Here is a 21,008-nt window from a genome sequence, read left to right as displayed (position 1 = left end):
ATCACGACAATAGTTTATCATAAATACAAAGTATGAATTCAGAACTTTTTTTAACAGATGAGAACTGAGAACATACTTGTATTTTCCATGATCATCTAAATAGTATCTATCCTCACCACACAAAAGTATCAATGTAAGTTAAGAAGTAAAAATTTTGTTTGTTCAACTAAAACAATCACCGCAATAGTTTATCGTAAATACAGAGCAGAAATTCATACACAGACATTTCTTAGCCGGAGAGAACTCAGGGGCAAATCTGTCCTATTAGTCCAAATAGTTTCTGGAAAACGGAATATCCTCACCTGTCAATAAAAAAAACGTCTTATTATTAATTTTGCGTGCTCATATTTTCATTTTTTGACAGCAAAAAAAAAAAAAAAAAAAAAATTCTCTTGTTTGTTGAAAAAGCCTGTATTTTTTTCCTTTGATATTATTCACAATTCAAGCACACTGCTGAGGAGAGAGAAAGAGTGATTGATCATTCACAATTCACTCTGAAGCACTCTGATTGAATTGTAGAGGGAGAAATTTCGTTTATTAACATTTAATTTTACCCCCCTTTCCCCCAATTTTATTTTCGCTGAAAAACTAGGGTTTCGCAGCTTTTTATAGGGTTTCAAATTAGGGTTTTTCATGATTTTCCATTTAATTGGTTTTTGATGAATTATGAGTCCTGATTGTATAGATTTCTGGGTGTTTGGATTGAAAATTTCGTTTTTTGGTGCCCTTTTATGAGAATCTTAGCCCCTCAATAGTTATTGGGAGGTTTTGCAATTTGAGGTATTCATCAATGGCGAGTACAGGGGAGACAGACCGTAAACGACGTCATTTGAGCTCTATTTCTCCTACTGCAACTGCTGCCATGGCCAAGAAGCCGCCTTTCACGCCTATTTCTGAGGACAAGAAGGTTTTTGTTATTGCAAATTCCCTTTTTCCATGATTGCTTGCATTTTGTTGATAGAAATTTGGATTGGTTTTTCTGCCCTGATGTTATTTGTGCTATATATTCTAGTTTTTGTGTTTGATTTGGTTAAATTGATGTTAATGTAATCTTATCAATCTTGGTATTCTTCGCGGTTATACATGTTGATTGAGTTTATGATTTTCGCGGGTTTTCTTTGAAGTTTACCTTATTCGTTTGCACTTATGACACGTTTTCGTATAAGGATAGTTTTTGGCGAAATTGGTAGGGAAACGTTACTAGTTGAATTCGGAGACTTACCCATTAATACCTACCAAGAATGTCATTTTAGTGAAATGGATTCCGTTCCCTTAGTTTGATTTCAATTTTGAGATATGTTAAATAGTGAAAATATATGAAGGTATAAAAATGTTTGCTAATCTGTTTTAGGACCATAGGGAACCTTATAAGCACGGATATAAGATGGGATTTCATGGCCTCATGGTTATCACCCCAAGGCTTTATTTAACCAAGCTGGTTGACAATAAGACTTATTGTTGGTAATGAATATGTATGACCCTAAAAATGATTTTTTGTTTTGTTTTTGTTTTTGTTTTTTTTTTTTTTTTTTAATATGGAAATGAGACATAAACCGTCATTAAATTTTGCATTAATTGTACATTTCCATTAAACACCCAACAAGGCTCATGGCAATTGGTAGGTGTTTTGGTGCATAACTTGGATGATAGATTGGCTTGGCGGCGATTAGGGTTTTATATGCAAGCATTTTAACATCTCCCTTTTCAGATCCCTGGTCATAGGTAGGTCAAGATTGTGATGTGATTTGAATGTGGCTGTTAATAGTACCTACTTAATTGATTTAGCTTCCCTCATGTGCCTGTTTATTTTATGTGTAATCTTTCTGCGATGTGCTTATTTTGATTGGATTGGTAGGTGTATAGTTAATTATAAGTGGTTAACAAGACAATCTGTTTTGTCATTTTGGGATCTAGGTTGCAGGAAAAGTATTCAAAATTCTATCTGCTTTGTTACCTCTCTTCAATTTTCTTGATAGTACTTTATATAACTTTGCAAGCCGCAGGGTCAATCTTGGTGGTCTGTGGTGCTGTTCAGTTAGTTTATGTTGTCCCTTTGAATTGTACATAATCATTTTGATTCAATTAATTCTTGTCATGTGTGCTTAAACCTCATAGACCTTGCTAATGGTGGAATTGACTGTAGCAATTTTGTTTGGAATGTGTTTTTTTTTTAAAGAATAAATATTCTTCTAAAAATCTTTTAAATTTTACTTGGATGCTACCTTTTTTTTTTTTTTTTTTTTTTTTTTTACTTTACACACCTTTTTTGCAAACTTTTCAACTGTTTATCTCGTTATGTCCTTTTTTTCTTTGTCAGACGGTTCCTTATGACAATTTATGTTGGCTGACCCCAAATCATTTTGGGATTAAGGCTATGTTGTTGTTGTTGTTGTTGTTGTTGTTGTTGTTGTTGTTGTTGTTGTTTACAGTAAATTAGACTATCAGTAATAGGTCCTATGGTCCTCCCCCTCTTTATCTCGAAACTAGATAAGTTGGGCATAGTTTTGGACAACAACGAGGGAACTTTCAGATGTATTTCCATGTGATGGTTCCATCATTGATTGTTCTCTTTTACAAATGAAACCAAATTAGATTTGGATAATACTTGGACATAGTTTTAAATAGACGCATGAATGATAAAATGGTTTTTGAGGCTTTTTTTATGTATAAAAAATATAAGATCTACCATTTCTTCATTATCGATTACCCTCTTATTTTCCCATCAATATAAATTTTCCATTCCTTACAAGATTATGAACCTTACTGCATGTTTTGTTTTTGTCTGGATTGCAATAATGTGCATGATTTGGCTGATAAAGCGTATTTGAATACTGCATGGTTGCATCTTTGGCATGAGTTGTCGATTTAAGTGGTTTGTTGGATTGAGCCTTTGTTAATCATTCTTCTACTCTCTTTTACTGAGGGGATATGCCTGTTGGTTGGGTTTTACTTGTAGAGAAGCTACACAAAAATGTTGAGGCTGAAGGAATAGTCTATTTGCTATATATTTTCTTTTATATGTCATGAATATATTGCTCATGTTGATTGATATATTCTCCTTCTGTGTTGTAGATTGACACTGCTGTACTTCAGTTTCAAAATCAGAAGCTGGCTCAGAAGCTCGAGGTTCAGAAGATGGAAATAACATCCCTTGAGAAAAAATTGGCTCAGCGGAAAGAGAAACAAGAGTCATTTGAAAAATTGTTGGCAGTAGTTAATAATAGCTGGAATAAGGTAAATTTAGGTCATGCTTTCATCATTATTTTTATTTTATCGACATCTTTCTAGCTATCATGCTTAGGCTTCATGCTTATTAGGTATCATGCCCACTGTTATTATGTCTTTAGATTTAGCCCCTGACTTCATTTCGAATTTCTAATTTTATGTAATTTTTTTTTGGGTAGCTTCTTGATGATGTGGAAGCCCGATCTGTTCACATCAAAGGCATGGTCAAAAGTGGGGGAAATTTTCTTCTTTCAGGAGTTACAGAAGGTAAGCAACACTTTATGTTTCTCATTTTGGGATTCTGTTAACTTCAGGAATCCTTCAGCCTTGTCTAATTTACCAGGTAAAATAAAGAAACTGGCAAGGTGTTCATTTGAATGCTTCAAAATTTATTGAGGTCTCATCCTGTGATTGTTGTTAAATTAGTAACCTGTCATGTTCAATTTTGTAGGTAGGATTGGACTTTTGTTTTTTCTGACCTATGCTTTAAATGTGCACAGTGTATAAATAGGCACGCCTAGGTGTTTAGGCACTAGGCGATAGAGCGCCTTTGTTGCTCTAGGCAAGGTGCATTCAAAGAGCGCACCTATGCATCTAAGGCGCACTTGAGGCAAATTTCTTTAATTGTTTTATATTGTGCGCCTCACTTCAAAGAGGCTCGCAGCAGGACCTTGACCTTCATCGCCTCTTTGCTCCTTGAGCCTTTTTATACATTAAATGGGCATCATAGGTGGCATGTAGGAACTATGAGTATGCTTTCCATACTCTTGGATTGGTCATTGTACCTTAACCGTGCACCCCCCCTGGTAGCTGTATTGCTGTTATTTTCTGCAAAATTAACCTTGTATAAGGCCTTAGTTTTTCCTTGTTATCTGGTAGCCCTACCTTCTGTTGCTAGCCTGACTTACTAAGATCAATGATTAGGAACTAGGAAGACACCAAAGGTTATAATCTCACTGGCACCTTGTAATTATGGTGAGAAGTTTAATTGCTTATATAGGCTACTATGCTTTTAGTGGCTTGTTGTGCTTATTCATTGTATACTTTATGCTGCTTTGAAAGCCTATATATATGACCTGATTTTAAAAGAATGTGGGGCATAAAACATTTTAGCTCTGTCATTCTGGAGGATGTGATGTTACCCTTGCTTTTCCACTCAATAAGGTCCATGTGATTGGTTTGGGGAACTTTGTACTGTTCATTAACTTACAAAGCATTTTAATTATATATGGAGAGTCAATCAAGATTATCATTTATTGTTCCATGTAGATAGGGGTTTTATAATGTAGAGGAACAGAGTATTTGTGCCTTGTGGTCTTGCACTGAGGTCAAGTAAATATTGTTGTGGCTAATTTTATTTCCATTGACTGGTCGATCAGATGGTTCTTCCTCCTCTGCTGATGATGTATTTTTAAAGCGACTTAAAACAGGCTCACCCGAACCATGCTTAGCTACTAATTCCCTTGATCAGATGATAGAAGATGGGGATAAAGCTTGTGAAAAATCCAGAAATATTGTGCGTAATATAGGGACTGCTGTTGATGACTTGTGTCATATGAAAGATGGATTATATGCTGCTATATTGACAGCACTTCCAGAGGATGGTAAGTGCGGTTTTTTTTGCTTGAATGTATGTGTGTTGTTGGGTATTCCCCTTACTGAGTATATTTTCATTCTTAATTTCTATTCACACTCCATTTGTTTTGGGTGTTTAAGGTTCATGCAGGCAGAAACCATCCAATGATATGTTAGCAGAAGTTAGGAATTTGCGATCCGCTCTTAGTGATCTTCATTTGAAACACAAATCACTTGCAAATGAATTGCGTAAGCATCAGGATGGTGATTGGAAGAATAAAGCCGAACTGGTTTATTTGCGAGGTAACTTTTACCACTGCTAATATTTATCATCTTTTTTGAATAGGTGACCTCTCCAATTGTAGTATTTGTTAGAGTGGAAATGTATTAATGTATAATATTTGTATTATAAATTAATGCATGTTTACTCTTTAATTTTAGTCTCTAACAATATTGTACTCAATTATGTTACCATATCATTTACTTCCTCCGTTTCTAAATAGATGACCCATAGCTCTTGGTGCAGTTTTTAAGATAAAGGAGAGAGAATGACTAATGAGTTTTTTTAACGCTCCCTTTTAAATTAATCAACTCATTAATTAAACTACCAACCCATTCCCCCTTTCTCTCTCCTGAATGACTTCATCCCACCACCACCATCCATATCAAACCGGTACTAATTACCACCACCATAAACACCAATTCTCCCATCAACACCAACCTCCTCAATTCTCCGTCCGTCGCTGGCCCGTTGCCGGATATCTTCATCTTCAACACCATATATCTTTCAATTTCTCTCTTACTACTCTGGAAAGTAGACTAGATCGAAACTCTTTAATCATATGTTTTTCTCCCTCAAGCTTTCTTTCTCTCTTCAAGACAACAAAGGTGGTGGTTGAGTGGTGGGATTAATTCTGGGTCATAGATCTAGTGGTTAGATAGGAGGAGAGAGAAATTATAGTTAGGCCGTTAGGGTTTTCATTTATGGTGGTGGTTTTCAGATTAGAAGGCGGCGCTTTTTAGTGGGTATGGGATTTTGGTGAGTTAGGGTCCTAAGGACGGCAGAGTTGTGCAAAGGGGTGTTATTATTGGTGAGGATGGAAGATTTCGACGGGTTAGGGGTGGCAAATTGGTGTAAAGGGCGGTGATTTAATTTAACCGAGTTTAGGGTGGCGAATTGATGTGAACAGTGGTGAATTGGTGATTTTCGTTGAGGGTGCTGGATTTTGGTGGGTTGTGATTTCCGGTGAGAGGTGGTGGCTTTACTGGAGAAGACGGTGGCTTTAATGGAGAAGGTGGTGGCTTGCTTTAATGGAGAAGTAAAGAACGTGGGGTTGAGAGTTTATAGTTAAGGATTTGGGGTTTATTAACCTTAGGATAAGTAGGGGTAAGTAAGTTAGTAGTTAAAATCCTTCCATTTATAGTATGGGTCATCTAATATGACTATTCCTTTTTAGGAATGTTGGTCATCTAAATAGAAACGGAGAAAGTATATTGTCTGCAGTAGGTATTCCTATAAGCCAAGTAATCTCTATCAGACATCCTAGTGATGTTTACTTGATTTTACGCGATGCATTTACTGTTTATCGTGGTTGTCCCATGCTCACATTGGAGTGTAGTTATTTTGACTTTTGGAATTGACTAGCCATACCTATGTTGCCACATAAGTTACACCTAAAATGGTTATGGATGCTATGGTCTTTGAAAGATGGTAGGTGAACTATCTATGTCGGGTACGTTAAATATGTGTCATTCAGAGGTGTGTATTTGTGCTGAACAAGGTCACGAGAATATGACAAGTGTCAGCCTTGGCTAACAAAAGAGTAAATGTATTTATATTGATATTTGGGGGCCAAAATGGAGTGTCAAATTCTGTCTAGTGTTTTTTTACCAAGTTGGACTGGAGGATGAGAAGTGGGTACTTAAGGTGAAATTTGAATTGAACTTCCGAATAACAAAGTTTTTGTAGTTCTTAATAGTTTAACAACTTTGATGAGTTAGGGTACTGTAGGTTTGAAGAATGTGTGGTTGGATTTTAATTTGATGCTGCATTACTGACTTTCAGCAGCGTCTTGACAATCTTTGGTTCTCATTAAGACATGATCTTACCCTTTTGTTGTCCAAGCAGTAAGCTATTTCAGTTCACTCAAGTTTCCATTACTTTTAATCAGATATCAGCTTCTTTGAGCCACTAGAATGTTATCAGCCATCATGTAGTTCCCATATAATTGTGTAATAGAGGAATGAGGAGATGGAGGGATGGTTAGTCCTTCCATTTCCCCTCCAATTGATGGGGGTTTGCTTCTGCACCCCCCCCCCCCCCCCCCCAAATTCCTGTGATAGGGTGGAATATATATTTTTTATTTTTTTATATATATATATATACATAATTGTGTAAAAACAAGCCATTGGAGGGTTTATAATTGGATTTACACAATAAATTAGTTAGGAAACTTGATAAAGGCAGGATATAATTTCAAGTAAAGGGAATCAAGAAATCTATATAAATAGAGGAGGATACGAAGAGTAGGCATTACGAGAAGAGTTGAGAAGTTTATTTTTTTGGTTTTACTTAGTTTGGGAGTTAGGAAACTTGATAAAGGCAGGATATAATTTTAAGTAAAGGGAATCAAGAAATCTATATAAACAGAGGAGGATACGAAGAGTAGGCATTACGAGAAGAGTTGAGAAGTTTATTTTTTTTGGTTTTACTTAGTTTGGGAGAGTGTCAAATCTCTCAAATTTTTTATAATTTCAGCTTCATTTATCTAATTCACCTTCTTCTCCCGCTAATTTCTAGTCTAGTAATGCTAGTTCATTATAGGAAGGAGTATGTTCTGGAAGAATTAATTGCTTCAATAGATTTCTGTTTTTTCCCCAAAAAAATAAAATAAAATTGCAATGATGGAGTTCGCTGGATAGGAGGTAGCAAAGAAACTCTTTGAAACGATGGTAGCAATAATAAGAAGGGATTACAAGAACCTTCATAAAACCTTGGAGAAAATAATTGTTGGAGCTCTCTCTACAATCAAGCAGGAGTTGAGGCAAATTTAAAAGGATCTTGAGGAGGAAGACAACCAAACTAATCCGATGATTGCAGAAAAAGAAGATGAAGAGTTAGAGAGTATAGATCTGAAGATAAGTATGTGGGAAGAGATTTCGAAAGTTTTGTGTTTTTCACACTGGCGGAGGTTGTTTTATTGGTAGTAAAGTTGAGGGTGGACTGGCGGTTTTGGATGTTGTTCAGGCCTCTTCGCAAAATGATGTTCTGCGGTGGTCTGGGTGATGTTATGGGAGATTTGAATGTCGGAGGAGCCTGGTGGAAAGTCTGGGAAGGCAGCTTCCTACAGAGACCATCAGATGGAGCAGAGAAGGAAAACCAGAGTTCTAACATATTCTCTATTGCCTCGTAGAATAAGGCAATTCTAGAAGATCTTGTTAGGGGTAGTTGTGAAATTTCCTAGTGAGTGACACAGCTAATGAATATACCCTAATGATAGTAATGAAAGCTGTAGATTCAAACTGGGTTGCCCCACCATTAAGTCCCAAGACTTCAACCCATTATTATAAACCCCATTTATCTACCTTCTAAATCACAGTACCACCCATTTTAAGCCTTCACACCATCCTCCTTCTAACTCCCCTCCAACTTAAACACTTACTATCTCAACCAAAATACCACACACTGCACCCAAATATCAGTATTATTGCATGACAGTTTGCGGCATTTTTCTTTCATGATTAAAGACCTGTGGAGTGTACCAATTCTCACCAAAGAAGCACAGCAAGTTAGATGGGAGTTTGCTCTCAGCTTTTGGCCTGTTTAAGAATTGGAACATGGATTGTTGGTTCTAAGAATCGAATACCAACTACTATCCTGTTGTTATAGTTTTGTTTGGCTCTTGGGAGTGAATTAACCCACATGGAATCTTGATAAATATCCTCTATGTTCTTTCACTTCTGTTAATAGCAACAAGTTACAGGGCAATTGTCTCTTAAGTCCAATCTCTGTCAATGTTTTCAAGTTTTACAGTTGTGAATTCTTCTTGAATTTTTTTTTTTTTTTTTTTTTTTTTTTTTTTTTTTTTGTTGGGGGTGGGGGGGGGGGGGGGATGTTTAGTATGTGCTGGTTTGGTAATGTATATGACCTTGTGCAGAGGAGTTGGAGAGTGTCATCAAAGAGCTGGAAGAAAGTAACCATAAGTTGGCAGCTATAAAAGCAGAGAAAGATGCAACAAAGGGGGCATTTTTCCCAGTTTTGAACATGGGAAATAAGCATACCTCAAATGACAGGACGGAAGACAAACAAAATGAAGATCTGCAAAATTTGGAATCAGCATTGAAGGAGTCATTGGTAGAGTACTGGATTTTTAGTGTTTGCTGGATTAGACTGAGCTCAGTTTATAAACTTGTAGCTATTTTGGCAGGCTCAGTCATCTTCCCGACTACAAGAACTCAAGAATTTGCATGAGGAAAGGATAGAAATTTTGAAGAAGCTTTCCAATTTGCAGGTTAGGTGGCGTCATGCCGTCATTAATGCTTTCCCTTAATTGTTTCTTGAATTTTTTGTAGTGACTTATGTTCCAGAATCCAGAAATAGCAAATTACTGATTCCATAGTTTTTATGACAGGGTACATTGAAAAATGTGAAGTTAATATCCTGTGCTAGTGCTTTTAAGCTAGTGAAAGAAGAACTTGAGAAGTCTAAAGCTGATGTTATCCAGTATCAAGCCTTATTTGAAAAACTTCAGGTTGTTACTGGTCGGTAATTTTACATGTGCATGCGTCTGCTTACTTTTAGGAATAAATTTATTATGTTGCTGACTTTTGATTCATATCGGACATTCCAGGTCGAGAAAGATAAGGTTGCTTGGAAAGAAAGAGAAGTGGCGGTGAGAAATGATCTGGGCGATGTTTTTCGAAGGACTTTGACCACTGCTAGCTCTAGAATTGATGAGCTTGAATCTGAGATTCAAAGACAAAATGACGAAAGAAAGCGAATAGAAGCCAAGTTGGAAGAAGCTTCTAGAGAACCAGGTAGTTGAGGTTTTAAATTAGTAGGAAAGATTTGGCATTAGTTGCATATGGTCTTGAAACATTCTGTTTGTTCAGGAAGGAAAGAAATAATTTCAAACTTTAAGGAATTTGTTTCTTCATTCCCTGAGGATATGAGTTCCATGCAAAGTAAACTACACAAGTACAAGGAAACAGCTGCTGATGTCCATGCTCTGCGTGCGGAAGTACAATCCCTCTCCAATGTTCTTGCCAGGAAGGTGAATCTCCCATCACTATTTCTTGCTTGCTTATATATATGTGATAGTTCCTGTAGGCTGACATGAATTTTATTGGCAGGCCAAAGATTTGGAGACATTATCTAGTAGATCAGCTGATCAAGATGCCGAAATACAGAGACTACAGGCTGTGGTATGTCTTGCTGTGAATTTTAAGACATCAATGCTGTATTCTTCTAAATGCATAGCGTGATGACACCTTAGTTTTGCCTTTTTTTTTTTTTTAATTTTTTTTTTAATATAATTTAATTTAATTTTAATTTTCTTAAAAGAGATGCTTGACCAGATTATGGGAGTCTGGATCTGCTAATATGATGTTATTGTAATAATGTGGGCATTTCATAGAATTGTTAGATTATGGAAGTCCAATTAATTTTATGAAGTGAGAAAAAACAGAGTAGAGAAGATCAGGAGCGGAAAGGAACTAAGTGTATTCCTTTTTCTGGCAATAAATCTGACATTGTGTAATTAGAGCTTTTTAGAGTTATTCTTACCCCCCCCCCCCCCCCCCCCCCCCCCCCCCCTCCCCCTCTCTCTTACTTCAGTACACCCTTTTTCATGGGAGTGTTTAAGTGTGTATTTTAGCTGTCATTTTGTGTTTTGATGACACTTGGACTTTACAAAATGTTAATATCTACGTTATTTAAGAAAGACTTTTCAATGGCTAAAAAAATGTAGCCATTATAACTGTTTTCAATCTCAACCGTTTATATATAAAAGATTAATCTTGTACGTCCATTCATACATTACATTTGACTTATAATCATTAAAAAAAAAAGTTTAAAAACTACTCTATTTTGAAAATAAAATAAAAGTGGTTGTCGTTGCCATAAATGCCATTGTTGTAGAAGTATCCATCTTTCAACTTAAGTTTAAATTTCCATTAAATAGGTAACGAGGAACAATTAACATTGATAGAATTATAATATAACCAAACAATCAATGAAATACTATCCTATATCTGAAAACAAAAGTATGATTTTATACATTAGATATTTTCATACATGGATAAGATTAAAATATAACCTAAATAAAATTGTTCCAACTTTAAGTTATACAGTTCATAGTCTTAATTACTCCATATTATTCTCCGTAACTCATCCTGATCATTGTTGCACTATTTGATGGATTTTATGTTAAGTGGATTGTTTAGTTATTCAAACTTTGCATAGACATTATCAATGAAACTTTCGCAGCAGTTAATTTGGTAGAGGAATAAGGATAAATTCTGGAAAACAAGTTATTAAAAATAAAAGGTAGTTTTTTGGTCAACTTAATCAAAGGTCCTATTTTACATAATTTAGTTGAAATAAAATTAACGGTGTAGATTTTGTTTTTATAATGGCTACGATTTTATTGTAGCCATTGCAAAACTGTCCATATTTTAAGGATACTATTGGTTCCATGTTTCTTATTGCTGCTTTTTTGTATATTTGTGTAAATCGGTTCCTTTTCGTTTGCAAATATATCCCTAATCCTGCTAGTCTGTAATGTGGCAGCAATCTCATAAGATGGTTTCCAAATGTCCAACAGTTCAAGATCTTGTTAATCTTGGAAATTGTGAGATTGTGGAGCTTTCAGTATCATAGAGGATCCTCATCCTATGTGCATGATATTTTGACCCTTTACTGCTCCAAATATGCTCCTATTATGCTTCCTCGGTGATTATCATTGAGATAAAACTCTGAGCTGCCTTTATTGAAAAATCTTGCAGGTGAAAGATCTAAAAGAGAGTGATACGGAACTACAACTTATTGTGGAGATGTACAGACGTGAATCGGCCTTAACAAGGTTGGACAATATTAAGAGTCATATTTTCTTAGTCATCTTGATAAATATATTGTAATGTGATTCCTGTGAAATTGATGGTTTCATTTGTCTTTCAGTCTGCTGATATCACTAAATCTAATTTTTTTTTTTTTTTTTTTTTTTTTTTTTTTTTTTTTTTTGTGAAAGAAACTAAATCCAATTTTATGGATCTCTGTTCATTAAAGAGTGTAAGTAAAAATTATCAGCATGCCAAACATAATGTTTCTTGTTTGAGATTGCTTGTATTACTTCTTTGTTCTTTATATAAATAATCTATGGAAAACTGTTTTCTTAGGCGTAAGTAATTGATACGTCAAACCTTAATTTTTTGTACTTAGTTTTTATGAGGTAGCATTTTGTTAGCGTTCTTGATTCAAGGAAATTTAAAGAAGTTACCTGCTATAATTGTGGATAGATCGTGTAGGGCCAACCTTCTGTAGGAGCTGCATGGGAGGTAGTGACTCTAATGAGCTAGTGGTGTAGAATTTAGTTCAAAGTTTGACATTGTTGTTCATTAAATTTTGGTGTAAACCTAAAAGTGAGGAGTGGGAAGCAGTTAGGTCTTAAAATTGTTTCAAGCTTTGTATAATTGTCTTCAGACATGTCATATATATTTGCTATAATTTTTTGATAATTTATTCAACTGGTTTACATGCCTGCAGAAATGTTTTAGGGGCAAGGGATAGGGAGTACCAGGCATGGGCTCATGTGCATAACCTGAAGTCGTCTCTTGATGAACACAATATGGAAACACGTGTGAAAACAGCTATTGAAGCAGAAGCCCAATCCCAACAACGCCTAGCTGCTGCAGAAGCTGAAATTGCAGACTTAAGGGAGAAGTGTGAATCTTCTGAAAGGTTAGGTATTGTGTGAATGTGCAGAATTACTTGCTGTTGCAATGTGTATGAGCTGATGCAAATAAAAGTATTTTAGTTTTTTATCTTCTGAAAGGAAGAATCGTGAATGGTTATGATTTACTCCCTCTGTGACTGTGATGCCTTTTTTTCTACTTTGGGTTGTTCGTTTGAGTTTTCCTCATACGATAAACAACCATGAAGGACCTACCACCTTACTCTCACATTCATTACATTTGGTCCTACCAATTTTGTCTTTGATTAACTCTACCCGGCCAGAAATAAAAAGTAACAAAACCCCAATGAGGCAAACAAAAGGAAACAAAGGTAGTAATTAGTTTTGTTTGCATATCTTATTCAAGTCTGAGCTATTGCTGCTTGGTGGTTTCTTTAACATCTATCATCCTCTACCTATAGTTTATAACTGCCCCCTCACTTTCTCAAGTAGAAGTTTAGCTGCCTTTTCCTGTATAGGCTTTCATCTTAATCAAGTGCTTCTTTTATCCTTTATTCCTGTTTTTCTTGTTTCTAACTGGTTAAGGATAGGGAGGCCTAAAATAGTGGAGAAAAATTGAGTTTTTTTTCTTTTTTTTTTTTTTTTTTTTTTTGGGTTGAAAGTAGTTTCGATGGGTACCTAGGGTTTTCACAGGGTTTCTCCTGGCTGATCTACTTTTAAGGGACTAGGATCAAGCCAGTCTTGGATTCGTGCATGGTGAGGTAGTCATTGCAGGTGTTTCGACACACTATGTAATGTTTTTAATAATGTGATGAGTCTGATGACAAATAAAAGAGGGATCTCTGGGATTTTTTTTACCGATATTGAATTTATAAATGAGATTTTATCTTCCTTTGGAGTGTACTGCGATTATGAGTGTGATTTAACCATTTGTGTGTTAGTATTGTGAGAAACTCAGAATTGGAACAGTTAAGTGGTTCAATGTGCGTTCGTGAATTTATTAGGATAGTTAAGCATGCTGTTTTAAAATAGACATGTATAATTTCATTTTTGGAAGAGGCCCCCTGCCCGTTCCTGTAATATTAAAAAAAAAAAAAAGTTTTGATTCACCCGCGCGAGGGTTAAGTGTAAGCATCAAAAACATTTGTCCTGTAATGGATCTAGTTTAGAAACTATGACAATAATCACATTAAAATTATTGTTGTTAATGCTACATGTATAATACTTTATATTGCTTTGTAGCACTTCTATATCTTGTGATCTGGGAGTTCTTATTTATTTCCCTATATTCTTTTATTTCAGGGACAAGTCAAAGCTTTCAAATGCATTGAAGTCTAAGCATGAAGAGAATGAAGCCTACTTATCTGAGATCGAGGTTAATTCATGTTTCATTTCGTTTTTAACATCTATTCAGCTGCTCAGTACTTATCTGCTCAGTCTGGTATGCCATTTCAGACTATTGGACAGGCCTATGATGACATGCAAAACCAAAACCAGCACTTGTTGCAGCAAATTACTGAGAGAGACGACTATAACATCAAGGTGATTGGAATTTTGCACTCATTACTCTATCCTTTTAATGCTTCTTGGCTACACATTTATGTGGGAAATTTCTTTGGATGAATTTTATGCATCACTCAATATCTACTACGGTACTACCTGTTTGTGATGGTGACCTGACTTGGTAAGCTCTTGAGCATATCAGAGAGGTACTTGGAGCCTTAAAAATTGACTATATGTTTAATGGTCAAGAAATGTCATTTTGAAGGGTAAATTACTTTTTTTCCCCTCGAATCTATATTGTCACTTGAATATATTTTTTTCATCATAGGTTTAATGCTTCTTTGTGGAGAAGCTGACACACCCTTTGCAGCTCTTCAGGTTTTACACATTTGTCTGGTCATTTACATGCAAACAGTTGTGAATATCAGTACACATTAACTTTAAAGCTCCTTTAAAATCGTGATATTTATTAATCTCTAGGAGTGAGTTGGTAGGTCGGTGAAACATTTTGGTTAAAGGTTGGTCTGGATTAATTTCTTCAAAAATATTATGTTTCCAATCATCTATGTGTGGCCATTTCTTTTCCGGAGGAGAGGCTGGGACCTTGGTAAATGCTCTACTTAATTTTTGAAATTAGACGTGGAATACTATCTTATATCATATACCTGTGCTATACAATAATTGTAGTGTTCTTAGTTTGCTTTATGATCTGCGAACAAAATGGTGGCTTTTTGAAAATTGTAGTACATTGGCGTCTTAGAAATAGGGCTGGCAAACAGGTCGGGTTGGGTTCGGGTTCGGGTTCGGATTTTATACGGGTCGACCTGAACCCGACCTGATTTGACCTGTTTAAAACTTAGAATGTTCAACCTGGTAATTCCAGAAACCTTTTGTATAATTTATTCAATCAATAATTAACACAAATAATTAGACAATTACATTTCCAACCAAAATAATAGTATAAACTTGGTGATATTACAAGTATGGCTCAAGTCTAAGTAGACTTTCTTCTTTAAATTATCTCAACCAGATCTATATTCATAAACTTCATTCGTTCATCATTTGACTTCTCAGGCTAGTCACCTGTGCATAGAAAAAAAATGCATAATAAGAATTCAAAAATATACCCGAAGAATGACAATCAACCAGATTTTCAAAAGCAAGGAAGTACTAATTTCAGCAAGCAAAATGTAGAGAAATCACGAGTTCAAATAAACAATCAACATTTTCAACATTTCATAACAAAATTAAATTGCATAACTATAAAAGGAATAAAATTGATGGGTATATTACCTTGACGAAAGAACGATGGAAGATTAACGAGCATAGATTGAACAAAATGACATATAATGCGAGGATAATTGACCTTTTAACAAGTGAATTCCCTTTTAAAAAAAAAAAAAAAGTGAATTTCCTTGAATCTGAAAATCTTGATGATAAATATTGAAAACAAAGAGAGGAGAGAGAATGGGTGGAAGCGGCGTGACAAAGAAAATGCAGTAGTTAGGTTTTACTTTCATACTTTGTTTTAGACTTTGGATAGGTTGGGCTTTGGCCCATAATTGCAAATAAAAGGCCAAATATCATTTAAACTAATTGGGTTAAACGGGTTGGGTACAGGTTGACCCGACCTGAAACTGACCCAATTAGTTAAACGGGTTAAGGCGGGTTATTATCGGGTTGGGATTTTCAACCTGAACCTAACCCGTTTATTTTCAGGTCGGGTTCGGGTTGACCCAATTACTTAAACGGGTTGAAAATCTCACTCAAAACCCATTTATTTCGGGTTGGGTTCGAGTCGGGTTGTCGGGTTGGGTCAGCTTTTGCCAGCCCTACTTAGAAATATGTGTTCAATTTTATTCAAAATTTTAATTTTGGTTGGGCCTCATGTGATTTAGCTTGTACTGGAAGGCCAGCGCAGTAAACAGACACATGATCTTCTACTTGCGGAGAAGCAAAATCTGCAGAAGAAAATACAGCAGGGCAGTGTTTCACAAGACTTTTTTGAAATGAAAGCTGCAAGAATTGAGGATCAGGTAGGTTAAGACTTTTATATGTGTCATCTCATCTTACTATGAATATAATTACATGACAGGCTGTACATGATAAGCAGGTGAAATTGTGCTCCGACCAGATCAATAGACACGCAGAAGATAGGTGTCAAAACTCAATTTCACTGGAAAATATCCAAAGGAAGCTGTTAGAATCAAGAAAGTCTTCTCAGCAGGCTAAAGAAACTTTGGATGGACTACAAAGTAGAGTCAAAGATGGTCGAGCAAATCTTTCTAACTTGCAGATAGAGTTAGAGAAAGAAAGGTATATTATTATATATTTTCTCACATACCTTAAACAAAAATTTCGCCTTTCATTTGGCAATATAAAGCAAAAGAGGGTTGCTGACTTTTTTTCGCCAGGTTTGAGAAGAAAAGGGTAGAGGAGGAATTGGAAGCAGTAAAGAGGAAAGCTGAATATCTTAAACTGCAAAAAGAGGGTTCTGTTGCGGAAAAGCTTCAGCAGGAGCTTCAAGAATACAAGGAAATACTCAAGTGTGGTGTTTGCCTCGATAGACCAAAGGAGGTATCTACTCCTGTTACCTGATCTTTCAAAATTATGGAACTTAAAACTTTGTCAGAGAGTCAAGACTCTTTTGATAATTAAATGACTTCTTTCTGCTATTAATACTCTGTTTTTGGTAAACTTTTTCAGGTTGTAATCACAAAGTGCTACCATCTATTATGCAGTCCATGTGTTCAGAAAGTAATTGAATCGCGCCATCGCAAGTGCCCTGTGTGTGCTGCAAGCTTTGGCCCAAATGATGTGAAGCCAGTTTACATCTGATAAGCCATTAAGCAGCTACAGTGACATTTTTATGGGTTTTTTCCTGTTGCATTGGCATGTCCAAGACCCATCTGTATATTCCCAAACTTTTCTTGTAGTGTTTAGTCCATAGCCAATTAGGTTTAAGGAGATGCTCAAAATTTTCCTCCAAAGTGCATATTTATAGAATTGTAGACTTGTAGAGCTCTGTTTTTCTTCTTGTTTTTTCTTTTTTTTCCCCCTCTTTTTTGTAGTTGACTGTATTGGTGTTTAGTAGCTGATACATCTTGGAGCTGCAATGGGAACTTACTGTCAATTGCAATCCAAATGTACCACAAAGATATGAAGTTCCTTGGCTGAAATTTTGTGATTCTTTTGATTTTTTAATTGCTGTCTCAGTTTCAGGTCAGTTTGTTATCTGAGTTAAAATGAATTGATTTTTTGGATCTAAAGAGTTGGCATGCTCTAGTGAATTTGACACAGTTCATATAAATCTAATAATTTCAGAATGAGTTTTAAGGTAAAAAGAGCAAAATAAATGGTGAAATAAGTGTTTATTATGCAATGTTCTGGTGGGTGCGCACACCTTACTCCATGAAATCAAGCTCTAATGCACTCTAGTACACTTGCATTTTTATACGGCGTATATTGATGTGTCAAAATACGCTTTAATAAGGGATTTTATTAGTTAAAATTATTTTATAGTAAAAATCATTGAAGTATGCTAAATTTACAAGGGGAGGACATGGCCATTATACAGAGTAGTTGTGAATCACGGTGCTTCTCAGAGAAATAAAACTGGTCAATGTATATATGGTTAAAGATTGTTTCAAAGTTTTTGACATTACAATGTCAAATTGTCAACTATAATAGAGTTTGAAAACAATATTTTGCCTTTAAACTAATACTAGTATGTTTTTAATGGAAAGAATAAGGCCCATCCTAGAAGGGATGTATGGGAAATCTATCTTAAAATGTGCTTGGTAAGATTCGACTCTCACATGTGAAAGTCGAATATCTAGCCAACTACTCTAGCCTTTTATCTCACCTTTAAATTAATAATTAAACGAAATACTCCCTCGCTCCCTATTTGTTTGCTCCATAAGTAAATTAGTAAAATGTGATTTATCAAGAATTGAACCAAAGTTTGCAAGTGGGTTGGGGATATTCTTGTGTTTTATAGTTTTATGAGTGTGTGCAAGTTAGGTTGACGATGGAGACATGTTATCTAGTAAGGAAATGGAACAATGTTTAAAAGACCTCCAAAATATGAAATATGAGGCAAACAAATAATGACAGAGGAAATGTATATTTTAAAAATTAAAAATCACTACTATTGTATTACCCATAACAAATGTTTCATCCGTCTCAATTTAATTGCTCTCAAATGTTTCATCGTACATTAGGACATCGATCACAATTTAACTTTTGTTTTGCTCTCATATACAAACATGAAACATAAAATCCTAAAGTGTGAAAATTAGCTTGGGGTAGCAAGAGTAGTAAAAGTTGAAGAGGAAAAGATTAAACTAGCTCAGTCAAGTTTAGTTGGGTAATTAAGTTTATCATCGAAAAAACTTTCTTGTTCCTCAGCCACCACAAACAAATTACACAACCCAGATCAACGCTCTTCCATCTTTTTCAATTCCATCGATTTTGAAGATTAAGAGATCAAATTTTCCAGAAAATTGAATTCTATTCTTAGGTAAATCACTCAATTTCTTGTAAAGATCCTAACTTTTTCAAATTTCAAGTGTGATTATAGTTGTTGAAGTTCCTCCGCTTTTAATTATTTGCAGGGTATGGCGACATCAGCTCAAGTAGTGAATAAGTTCTTTATTGCATCGATTTTGATGTGGGTATTTCCAATTGCCATTATTTATGGCTTTCAACATAATTTGTTTCCTGGTAAGACTCTTAATACTTTACTTTCCTTGACGATTCATGTTAGCCGACCTCGAACCATTTAGGGAATAAGGCTTTGTTGTTGTCATTGTTATTGTTGTTGTATTGGTGGTGTTGGATTACTAGCATTGTTATGATGTCACAGAATCTCTTTCCTGATTGTAATTTTTGATGTTTCACATAGACTAGTTTTGGGTACACATAATCATCTGTTTAATGTTTTTGTTTCCATGTTTGGACTATTTAATGCCTAAATTCAGTTAGATAACCATAAATTTGGAAGATTTTGAGACTTAGTTACTATCTAATGCACGGAATTTTGTCTTGTGGGTGTGACCAAATTCCTGAGCAAGGACTAATTGGATGAGATTTTAGTTCTGAATGTGTACTTAAGAAGTGCTGATTATAAAAAATCTCGTCTAGGAGAAAGTCTGTTGAATTGTTGATGTTAATTTTGATGCCCCATTAGCCCATTAGGTTGTGACCTGTGAGAATGGATGAAAGATGTGCTTGGAAGCTTTGACATTAATGGACCCTTAGATATTAGAGTCAGTCTTGTTTTTTCTGTGTTATTTGCTCGGGTACTTTCTAAATCCTTTAGTCTTGGATCCTAATATCATTCATCTTCAAGCACAGCTAGCCAGCTGGGTCGTGGTTAAAATTTCTGTTCTACAAAAGTAAAATTCCTTTGGAGTATTGATCTATATTATTGAATATGAGATGCAGCACTCTCTCAAAATAAAAAAAATAAAAAAAAATGTTTTGAATATGTCCTGTTGGATTAAGTCTTTGAGTAGCGGGGGGATAAGAAATTAAACCTCGTCCAAGCTTTGATCAGGCTTCAATAGTTCGACTTCATAAAGCCTAGGATCCTGCAGATTGATATTTAGATAATGCGATATAAGGTAAAGAACGAATTACCACCAAGCCTAGACACCCTGAAGCCCTTGTGTTAGAGACTTTTGCTTGTGTGCTGGAAGCTTGGAAGGTGCAAGAGTTTAGATCTATAAATTTTCAAATCACAAGAATACAGTATTTATTTGTTTCAGAAATTAACCTTAATAACCATAAGGCCCTCAAGAGCCATGAATTATGGCTTTGCCTTCTGCTAACCCCCTAGAGTCTTAGAATCTCAAGAACCCAGTAGCTACTAGTTAGATCATTGGCTCGGAGACTAGCCTAACATCTTTAATACTTGCATCGTAGGAAGAAGGCAATTTAGCTGTTATTTTATGTGGACAAAAGGTCCTCATGAACTGCCATGTTTATTGTGGTTCCTAAGCTCAAAATGCTTAAGGGGTTAATTAGAGAGTTATTTTCTGGTCGAAAAACAAAAATTTGTGCTTATATGGCAATGTACCATCTTCGGAGATTTCTTGTCGTAAACAAACAAGATGGTTGGGGATGCATCACGGGATTATATAATGTTGTTTGGAACCATATACTGCAACTAGTCAGTCACATAAAGTCTCGTGATGGCCTTAAGTTTATGAAGGGATGCGTGTACGTAATCGGCTAAATTGACTGTTTATAGGCAAGTTGGACAGTTCTATCCACCCAAATGACCTTTCTAGGTGTCGTGGGGTCCATGGAAAATATCCCGACCTCTTTTCTTTCTGGGCCCAAAAAAGTCCAAACTTGGCCAAAATTTGAAGGTTATAATCCACGTTTTTAGGAAAATGTAGGAGTGATGAAACCTTTGCAGCGTATAAGGAGGCTAAGAGTAAGGCAAAGGCAGTTGTTCGCCAAGCAAAAGAAAAGGCATATCAGGAGGTTTATGAAAAGCTTGATTCCAAGGAGGGAGAAAGGATCATTTATAAGATGGCAAAGAGAAGACAAGAGGCAAGGAAGGATATTGGCATGGTGAAGTGTGTCAAAGATAAGAACCAAATGGTCCTAGTGCAAGAGGAGGGCATCAAGGACAGGTGGAAGGGGTACTTCGATGAATTATTTAATGGAAGTAATGGAGTTGTGATAGGAGATACCTCTATGAGTGATGAAGAAATCAACATGGAGTATGTGCGAAGGATTAGGAGAGTAGAGGTGGAGATTGCACTGAGGAAGATGAAACCT

At 35.6% G+C, this 21,008-nt stretch overlaps 1 protein-coding gene and 1 long non-coding RNA gene across 3 annotated transcripts; one reads left to right on the top strand and one right to left on the bottom strand.

The window, feature by feature from the left end:
- Positions 1 to 349: 349 nt before the first annotated feature.
- Positions 350 to 17,417, top strand: LOC145586697 (E3 ubiquitin-protein ligase BRE1-like 1). Of its 2 annotated transcripts, XM_081643593.1 has the most exons (19): positions 353 to 907; positions 3,073 to 3,234; positions 3,405 to 3,492; positions 4,605 to 4,829; positions 4,942 to 5,103; positions 8,958 to 9,154; positions 9,228 to 9,311; positions 9,432 to 9,551; positions 9,651 to 9,837; positions 9,913 to 10,073; positions 10,153 to 10,224; positions 11,806 to 11,882; positions 12,563 to 12,757; positions 14,013 to 14,085; positions 14,166 to 14,252; positions 16,112 to 16,249; positions 16,327 to 16,529; positions 16,628 to 16,790; positions 16,920 to 17,417. In XM_081643593.1, exons 1-19 carry the CDS (start codon positions 791 to 793, stop codon positions 17,049 to 17,051), a joined length of 2,643 nt encoding a protein of 880 aa, XP_081499719.1. In that variant the 5' UTR covers positions 353 to 790; the 3' UTR covers positions 17,052 to 17,417. The 2 variants fall into 2 exon arrangements, with proteins under 2 accessions (XP_081499718.1, XP_081499719.1); XM_081643592.1 differs by lacking the exons at positions 16,112 to 16,249; positions 16,327 to 16,529; positions 16,628 to 16,790; positions 16,920 to 17,417 and adding an exon at positions 14,542 to 15,101 and having other exon boundaries at positions 350 to 907.
- LOC145586698 (uncharacterized) lies at positions 15,154 to 15,937 on the bottom strand. Its single transcript, XR_014101005.1, has 2 exons — positions 15,507 to 15,937; positions 15,154 to 15,296 (listed from the first exon to the last, which is right to left on the bottom strand). It is a non-coding gene; the product is annotated as an uncharacterized LOC145586698 (long non-coding RNA).
- Positions 17,418 to 21,008: the final 3,591 nt, after the last annotated feature.

Source organism: Chenopodium album, chromosome 16 (assembly GCF_948465745.1).
Source record: "Chenopodium album chromosome 16, dcCheAlbu1.1, whole genome shotgun sequence".
NCBI classification, from domain to species: Eukaryota; Viridiplantae; Streptophyta; class Magnoliopsida; order Caryophyllales; family Amaranthaceae; genus Chenopodium; species Chenopodium album.
The sequence above is the reverse complement of the archived record's forward strand: the minus strand, read 5'-3'. Positions and strand labels throughout refer to the sequence as shown.

Excerpts from the sequence above, each read along its gene's own strand:
- LOC145586697 (XM_081643593.1), top strand. The coding sequence starts at position 791 with ATGGCGAGTACAGGGGAGACAGACCGTAAACGACGTCATTTGAGCTCT. Across the intron at positions 908-3,072 it reads CTATTTCTGAGGACAAGAAG|ATTGACACTGCTGTACTTCA; the intron begins GTTTTTGTTATT and ends TCTGTGTTGTAG. Across the intron at positions 3,235-3,404 it reads TTAATAATAGCTGGAATAAG|CTTCTTGATGATGTGGAAGC; the intron begins GTAAATTTAGGT and ends TTTTTTGGGTAG.